The 8,874-nt window shown below is 43.2% G+C and overlaps 1 protein-coding gene across 1 annotated transcript; it reads left to right on the forward strand.

The window, feature by feature from the left end:
* The first annotated feature begins 1,807 nt into the window (after positions 1–1,807).
* On the forward strand, positions 1,808–5,106 carry LOC138600492 (low affinity immunoglobulin gamma Fc region receptor II-a-like). Its single transcript, XM_069671911.1, has 6 exons — positions 1,808–1,868; positions 1,965–2,024; positions 2,117–2,377; positions 2,554–2,799; positions 3,589–3,802; positions 5,022–5,106. The coding sequence occupies exons 1-6, from the start codon at positions 1,808–1,810 to the stop codon at positions 5,104–5,106; spliced, it is 927 nt and encodes a 308-aa protein (XP_069528012.1).
* Positions 5,107–8,874: the final 3,768 nt, after the last annotated feature.

The following is an 8,874-nucleotide window of genomic DNA, read 5'->3' on the forward strand; positions in this document are numbered from 1 at the left end:
GTCGGTTCTTGTGGTGCTTCTGCAGACTCACACTCCTCACACACTCCTCACACACTCCTCACACACACCTCACACACACCTCACACACTCACACTACACAAAGAGAACACTGAGAGAACCTCTCACTGCCTCTGACGGTGAGACAATGAGTCAAGACAAGTCACTGGAACCCAACAGTATTTATATCTGCTGCACACACCTGGTCTTAATCAGGGGCAATTAGGCACACGCGCGCCTGACCCTGCACTGAGATGATTCCCTCACAAACTCAGTAAGTGGCAGGTGTTTCTTTCAGTTCTTTCTTCACTAGAAGACAGGAGACAACCACAATCGATCATGAAAACAACTTCTTCCTGCGCAGAATCTTACTTCTGCTGTGCCACTGTAAAAATGAGCATATTTACTCACTAATACATCAGCACAGAGTTCAGTCTAACTGGGAATCTACACCCACACTGTAGTGTCATACGACATGTAAGCACCACGGCAGCATTTATTTTACAACCAACACCAGCTGTGACGACAGCAAAGATGAGTCTCACAGTCAGCCAATGGTAGTTCGATTCCAGGCCATAAATAGGGGGACGCCAAAATGAGTGCAGTCTGCCGGAAACAGTAGAAGAAGACAACTTTGCAAACGACTTGTAGACTTATTAATTAATCATTTATGCAGGATGTAAGAGTCAAATGAGAATGAATGAATGGGATTGTTGCACCCAGATGTTGAATCTTGCCTGCTCATCTAGCTCATCAATACCTTCAATAGGAAACTGAAATCAAAGTTGGCCAAATGAAGTGATCACACTGTTTAACATGGATTCATTGTTTGTGGGCGTGTTTTTGTGGGAATTTTCCAGGGATCATCAAGGGGGTAACTTGTCTAAAGTTAAATTTATATGGGGGAGCAATTTATTTTATGACGTTGACTTGATGAACCCCGGTTTCCCCTGGTTTCCCCTGGAGAGCAGAGAAGGATCATCTTATCTTGCTGATGAAGGCCATGTGGCTGAGTGAAGTACGATGTGGGGATGGGGTAGGGGGTTGTTGATGTTGTATATAAGCTTGAACACTGCAACAGCTAGGGAGAGAACTTTCGCACTTCTCTCCATGCTGCATGTAAAATGTAAGTAAAGAGACTTGATTCATAACATTGAGTTTGCTTGTTCTTCACAAATTATCTTCAGGAGGAGAATTGCCCTCACATTTTTACAGAGCAGTCAGCGGCTTTCTGTGCTTCACTGACGCGGGGAGAAATAGACGTGACGCGTAAAACGAACGGAGCAGAAGAAAATGACTCACGGCTGGTGGAGATTGCAGCATTGAGTAACAGTGGAGCGGTTCTGTCCCGGCACACGCGTGTCAAAAATACGCTTCAAATACGTTGCCTGTGTAGATTCCCTTTAGACAGAATAAAAATGTGTCACAGGAGAATGCAGAACTTAATGCATGCTAAAGAGAAGCCCATCTCGACCGTTCACAGAGCACTTGTGTTTGGTTCTGGTCACTTTATCCTGGTTGGTTTAGCTTTAGATTACCCAATCAAGGCTAATCTTCATGCTATCGCTACGATACATTTTAGACAACCTTGTATCTACAGTTTGTGCTTGTCCACTTCCTGTTTCACCATGTCAGGGCCCAGTCTAATGTAGAAGAGTTATTTCCTTCATTAGGAACATCTGTTGGACCTCAGTGATGCTCTGATGGTATTTTAAGGCTTCTTTGGCCCCAGTGACAGGGCTCCTCTACGTCACAGCATTCGTATCGTCATCATCTATTAGCCACAAAGGAAGAGGAGGTTCTTACCGACATGATACTTCAGCTGTACTTCCTTCTGACGAGCAGACTGTCGCCAGAAGACATCATGGAGTGTACGCCTCTCTCCGTCAGACTGTGTGAGTACCGAGTCTTTCCACAGACATGAGACCAGTAAATATATACTCAGTTCTCTTGTGTTATCTCTCCAGTGATGACGGTTTCCATGCTGCTGGCTGCACAAGTGCACCTGAAATATGCTCAGGAAAGTGGTGAGTTTTAATGATACTGATAAGCAAACATTATTTTGATCTTACCAAACCTTCATTTCCAGATAAAAGCTGAATGTCTGTCTTTAACGCAGGGTTCCCTCTGATCGTTCCAACCAGCCTGCAGCTGTTTGAATACAAAGCTCTCTCTTTTAACTGTGAGGGATTTGATGTGCAGACCGGACTGACGGTGATGAAGAAAATACAGGGAAACGTCAGTAAATGTGTCACCAACTGGGAGGCAACATCACAGTTCGTCTGCTCCATCAAACCGGCTTATACAGCTGACAGCGGAGTGTACTGGTGTGAGAGTGCGGAAGGAGAGAGAAGCAAAAGCGTCAACATCACCGTCACCGGTAACGAACATATTGATCAGAAATATTCACTGACTTTTATCTCAAATGTTTAAATTCATGCGTACATGTATTTTGAAGTGGAGTGATGCTGCACTAGCTGTTGGGGACATCCTGTGTGTTTTAGGGGAATTGATGAGCAATCTTTTTTGGAAATTCTTTTGTTTTTCTTCCTGTAGCTGAAGCGGTGATCCTGGAGAGTCCTGTTCGTCCTGTGACGGAGGGGGACACTGTGTCTCTGCGCTGTAGAAGTAAAATGACCTCCTCCGCCCAAATAGCGGATTTCTATAAAGACGGTCTCTTCATCGGCAGCGGATCTGCTGGAGAGATTTCCATCCAGAGCGTTTCTAAATCGAACGAAGGACTTTACAAGTGCAGCATCTCTGACTTTGGAGAATCGCCGCAGAGCTGGCTGGCTGTCAGAGGTGAGACAAAACACAATATCAGAATGAGAAACTGAAAATACAAATTTCATGTTAAAAAGTAGGGATGCACGATATTATCAGCACGTTATCGGCATCGGCAGATTAAGCATTTCTGCTGATATTTTCCGCCAATCGAGGGCTTGATGATTCCCTAAAAAGCTTGACGTAATGCTCCAACATTAACTTGGTGCAAGTGTGCGCACACTGCCTGCACAAAGTTATCAACAATATATACACATAAAGACTGAACAGTCAAAGAAACTCGAGCCAATGAACAGAAGGTAAACAGCTTTAACAACTCTTAACTAGTTCACAGTTAGCTCACATTCTACTCATTTTACCGACTGAACATCAAACAAGCTGAAAATACACTCGCGCCCAAAGCCGACGCTAACAGAGAGTTACGTTAACATCAGTGCAAACTAACTCGCATATTCATCGATGCACACACGATCATAAGAGTCTGTCTGCGATCACTGATGTCTCCGTAGTAGGTGCAGTGAACAAGTCCGGGCATGTCTCCCTCACTACCGTGTTTCGGGGGGTATGCTGCATTCAGGTGCCCTCAGAAACGTGAGCGATCAGACAACGCCTCTTCCATGAAGCGTGAAGAAGGGTGCAAGATGTCTGCGGTAAGGCAGTTTTTGGCCTCTCTGCAATTAGGTGGAAAAAAACACGTGCCTAATATATCGGTATTGACATTGGCACAAAGGGCTGGGCAATATCGTGCATCCCTATTAAAAAGATATGATGCATTCAAACACCAGTGTGTGTGTTCTGTCTTTGCAGCAGCCCCCGGAGAGACTCGTCCCCCCTCAGATCACTCCTGTCACACTTACCTGGTCTTAAGAACTGTCTTCACCGTTGTCATGGTGGCTCTGCTGCTGCTGCTGGTGGGACTGCTTCACTGTGGGAAGCTCAGAGTTACACAGAAATATGTCTGTATATGTAAAGTTTGCAAAGGGAGCTGCCAAAAAAACAAAGGAGATAATGACAAAGAACAGTGAGTATAGTGATGTAGTAAATCTACCATCATGCATTGCAGTGTTTGGCTCCTCTTCAGATGATTACGACCGTAGCAGGAAGCATGACACATCTTAAGTTGGTGTTTTTGTCTGATTCTTCGGTCTCTTCTTGGTGGTTTCAAAAGTACTTTCACATGTTGCTCAACTGTTTATTGCTTCACCTTTAAGGGCAACATTCTGTTTTCATTATTCTGAAATTCTGTACGTTTCATTCCAGCTTTGACGAACAGAAACAAATATGGCTGCCTTCATCTGACAGAAATCTAGACCATGTTTCACACTCGTCTCTGTGTGTCTTCTTTCAGAGATGCAGCGGTTATAATCAGACTGTCAGAAGCAGAGGGGTTTAAAAACAGAGACAGACGCGTGACCTATTTTGATGAGGTGATACAGATGATAATTTAAGCTTCTTCGATTCTAACCACACAAAACTAACAGACAGCGTGAGAGTAGCATCAGTAAGAAGTTTCTGTTAATAACTGACACACAGAACAGATGAGGTTAAACATGAATGTCCTTCTACGTGAATGCATGACTCTCACTGACTCTTTAGTGTCTCATTTAAAGATCTGTTCAACATTTAAGAGAGATTTTAGCTTAACGACATCATCTGTCAGCCTCTTTGTGTAGCACAGAGATGAAGTAGATTATGTATTACATGTCATTGCAACACAGGTGTCCCTCTCAAGAGAGACCTGGTCAAGACAATTGCATCCAAAACAAGGTCACAGAAAGAGAATATCTTCAATATTTACAGTGTCTCTGTCTAAACCAGGGAAAAGAGTAAATCCACGACGTGTGTAAGTTTCTGTTTATTGATAGTTTGTATTTCTGCGACTGTCCTTTACTAACTCCAATGGTAATATTTATGAGGGCTTATTTCAGGCTCAAAAGAGAGTCTGTGATGTCTGCGCTTCTAACGCTGTCAATTTATTTTGAAACATGTTTTTCTAAGGATTCATAATTTACTATGTTTTACTGTTTTCTTTCGTTGGATTAAGAAATAAAGAGCTCCTGCACGCTAATAAAAGACTGTGTTTATTAAATTCTTCAAAAACATGAAAAAATAAAAATATACGTTAATATAAAAAAACATGCACATTGAAGTTCATTGTCTCTTGACTCGGGAGATAACGGCTGATCAATTGATTCTCCTGCATGTCAGCAGGGTCATTAACGTTTGTGCCACGTCTGTAGACTGAACGCACTGCTCACCTCAGAGGCAGGTGAGCAGGCTGATGCAGGCAGGTGGTGGATTGGTGGAGCAGCTGAGGAGCACTGAGGACGGCCACACACAGAGACATAACAGAGAGAGACAACAGGAAACACAGGGGGGAGGGAACACGGGAGAAACACAGGGCCGAGGCCCAGGCCTATCAGGTCCTGAAGCTAATTTACTGTAAAAAATTATATTTTTATGAGTGATACAATGTAAATAACTTTTCATCTAATACATGTTTCCTCTGAGCCACATTTTCCCTCTGAGCCTCTTCTCTCTGTCTCTTTACCTCTGTCAGATGATAATAATATATAATATAATAATAATAATATAATAGCTAAATATATTCAACACAGCAACATTATGAAAAGCAGTAATAATAAAAAAACACATTTTTCTTGAGAAAGTAAACCAAAATAAAAACGCATGAATGTTGATGAATTATCTTTGGTGTTGAGGATGGAAGCAAAGAAAAGAAGGATCAAACTTCACGGTGATCACACTCGCTGGGAATAACAAAGGTATGATTACTTAAACTAACGACACTGCAGATCTAAATACACAAGACTTTGTAAATGTATGATTTTGAACACAATATGAAGTAAAACAATCAGTTATTGTCCTCGAATGATGGAGCATTTGTTTTGTCTTCTCCCCCTGGCTGCTCTAACTGATGCTTCCTCTGAGCCTCATGTTCCCTCTGAGCCTCATGTTCCCTCTGAGCCTCATGTTCCCTCTGAGCCTCATGTTCCCTCTGAGCCTCACGTTCCCTCTGAGCCTCACGTTCCCTCTGAGCCTCACGTTCCCTCTGAGCCTCACGTTCCCTCTGAGCCTCACGTTTCCTCTGAGCCTCATGTTCCCCCTGAGCCTCATGTTCCCTCTGAGCCTCATGTTTCCTCTGAGCCTCATGTTCCCTCTGAGCCTCATGTTCCCTCTGAGCCTCATGTTCCCTCTGAGCCTCATGTTCCCTCTGAGCCTCATGTTTCCTCTGAGCCTCATGTTCCCTCTGAGCCTCATGTTCCCTCTGAGCCTCACGTTTCCTCTGAGCCTCATGTTTCCTCTGAGCCTCATGTTCCCTCTGAGCCTCTTCTCTCTGTCTCTTCACCTCTCTCAGATGTTTGTTGATTTGCTCCTTGTCGTTCTCTAGTTTCCCCTTCCTTTCAGTCATTCTAACAATCATCGTGTCTGTTGTCTCCAGTAGTTTCTCTGTGGTCTTTAACAGTTCATCATGATCTGTCTTTCTCGTCTCCAGATCCTCTTTGATCTTATTACGCTTCTTCATTCTGTCCTCTGCCTTAGTTTTTGGTGTGGTCCTCAGCTTCTTCTTGTTCTCCTCTATCTTTACCCTGTCGTCGTGCTGCAGTGAGATGAGTTTCTCTCTCTGGTTCTTCAGATTGTTCTTCTGTTCTGTCAGTGTTGTGATCACCTGTTGTACATGTTCCATGTCTCCCTCATTCTTCTCTAACTCCTCATCAAGTTTAGCCTTTGTCATGTCTAAGTACTTTATCTTTTCATCTTCTGTCCTGGGCTGCTCTGTGTCTCCTTCATTCTCCATCAGAAGCTGAAGTTCGATGTTTCCGAATGATGTGTTCCTCATTTTTCTTTCTCCTGGTTTAGTTTCAGCCTTTTGGTGCATCTTGTTTTCTATGAGAATAGAAAATGTCTTTATTTACTTTCAAATACTTTTATTTTTTTTGCAGTGTTCCACTGTGATGAGAAAAGTTTAAATGGGAGTTACAGCGTCACACAGCAAAAACCAAATAAAAATTCTAATTAAATGTGATATTAATCACCAGAAAATGAATCTGGTGAGCTGATATAACCTTTATAAAATGCAGCATCTTAAAGAATTCTACATTTTTTGATTTAGTTATTAAAGAAGTATTAAACATTCAGTGCACACGATGACAGTGAGAAGAGTTTTGTGTCACTTATGTAACCACCACCACCAGACAAAATAAACATCTGATTACCAACTAAGTTTAGTTTTAAGTGTGACCAAATAAACCAAGGTGGGAAAGAGAATAAATTGGTAACTCACTCTTGTTTCGTCGCCCTTTACACACAAGGAGGACAACTGCAACAACAGACATGAGGCACACAGCAACGCAGATGGTGATGCGGACAGCAGAACTAGACTGGACCATGAAGAGTTCAGCTGAAATAAAACATAAAACACGTGTTAAATTAGACCTTAAAAAAGTCCATACCTGATGAATCATTTCTCTACCTTGAACATGAAGGTGTGCCTCTCTGGTCTGGTTGATGTCCTTCTGTTGGACTCTACAGGTGAAGCTGTTGCTGTTCTCCACAGTCAGTCTGCTGCTGACAGTATAGAGGTAACCAGGACCTCTGACTGTCTCAGTGGGTCCAGCAGAGAGATGGTTTCCCTCACCGTCCAGCCACAACACCTCAGGCTCTGGATACCAGCCTTCAGATTTACAGTCTAACAGAACTCCACTGCTGACTGTAGAAATGTTTATAACAAGTGAGGAGACAGAACCTGGCAGAGAGGGGAAACCCAGAAGAGTTTTAATGTAACATAACCACAAAATGAAAATACAAGTTCAGCTCAGACACCACGCCTCCTGTGTGTTCACCTTTTCAACCTGAAAATGACTTTGCTCAGTAAGCTGTTTGCTCGTGATAGGCCTTTATATTGATTGATTGCCCCAATGAGATGCTCCAATCATTGATTGTTTTCCCTAAAGTAACCAAAGAAGTGCTCAACAATCTCAACCTGATCCTGCAGTGTGTCAAGTTGTACTAGTAGAAGGGTCAGTCCAAGTACCCCAAAGGTCCTGCTGAAGGGCAAAGGTCCCCTGTGGTCATCCCACCTACGTGTCAGGTCAGCCTAAGCGCCTTTGTTCTCCGCTCATGGGGCTCATGTTTGGCCAAAATATCCCCCAGAAGACCAAAATGCTCCTGTGGTTATTCCAAACGCTCCAGTCCATACTCTTCTGTCTGTTTCTATCTGAGAGCCAAGTGTCTCGTTTTACCTTTTTATGAACAACGTGGAAAATATCTTCTTTGTTTGTTGGTGTTTGACAAACAACAAACTTGAGTGGCTCTTATGCTACATGTATGGACTGGTTTCCAACAAATAACCAGTGCTTCCTTAAACATAACCCATCCACCACGTTCCCTTTTCTTTATGTGGCTGAATGAATGTCAAAATGAACATGTGCCTACTTACCAAAGACGAGCTGGACGGTTGAGTCTCTGTTGATCATGGGGATGTAGCACCTGTATGTTCCCCTGTCAGACGGTTTCACATTGGAAAGCTTCAGTGAAACGTCTCCATTCTTCAGCTTGTTGGTGTGCAGTGATGTTCTTCCCACAAAGGATGGATGCTGATCATCGAGTAGTTCTTGACCAGAACGCCACACGTGTACAAATCTGGGTCTGAGGTCGGGTCTCGTCCACTCCACGGTTTGGGAAGTGGCATCCAGGGCCGGTTTCAGGTGACATGGCAAAATGATGTCTCCACCAACAGTGGCCACTATTGGTTGAGATGGACCAATTACTTGAGAAAGACCTAGGAAGAAATGAGGTGAAATTGATAAGTTGAGGCAACACTAGCCCTTGCCTTATAACTAATAACCTCTTCACTTAATACTCATAATGACTGTGTGTGTAAGTTACCTTTACAGCAGCGCGGCAGCAGAAGCAGGACAGTGTAGTGGAAAACAAACACACTCAGGAGTTGTGCTTTTAGGGATTGTCCATCCTTCAGGTGAAACATCCTGGCTCTGAAAGTCACAACACATGTCAAACATCATACAGACAAAAGCCGGAAGCTTTTTGTAGACGCTTTGACATCAGACCGAC

Source organism: Semicossyphus pulcher, unplaced genomic scaffold (assembly GCF_022749685.1).
Source record: "Semicossyphus pulcher isolate SPU_LCO1_2020_fin unplaced genomic scaffold, fSemPul1.0.p SCAF_21, whole genome shotgun sequence".
NCBI lineage: Eukaryota > Metazoa > Chordata > Actinopteri > Labriformes > Labridae > Semicossyphus > Semicossyphus pulcher.

Bases quoted from the DNA above. Each gene is read 5' to 3' on its own strand.
- LOC138600492 (XM_069671911.1), top strand. From the start codon at position 1,808: ATGATACTTCAGCTGTACTTCCTTCTGACGAGCAGACTGTCGCCAGAA. The intron at 2,800-3,588 runs GTGAGACAAAAC...CTGTCTTTGCAG, and splicing joins GAGCTGGCTGGCTGTCAGAG to CAGCCCCCGGAGAGACTCGT. The intron at 3,803-5,021 runs GTGAGTATAGTG...CCACGTCTGTAG, and splicing joins GGAGATAATGACAAAGAACA to ACTGAACGCACTGCTCACCT.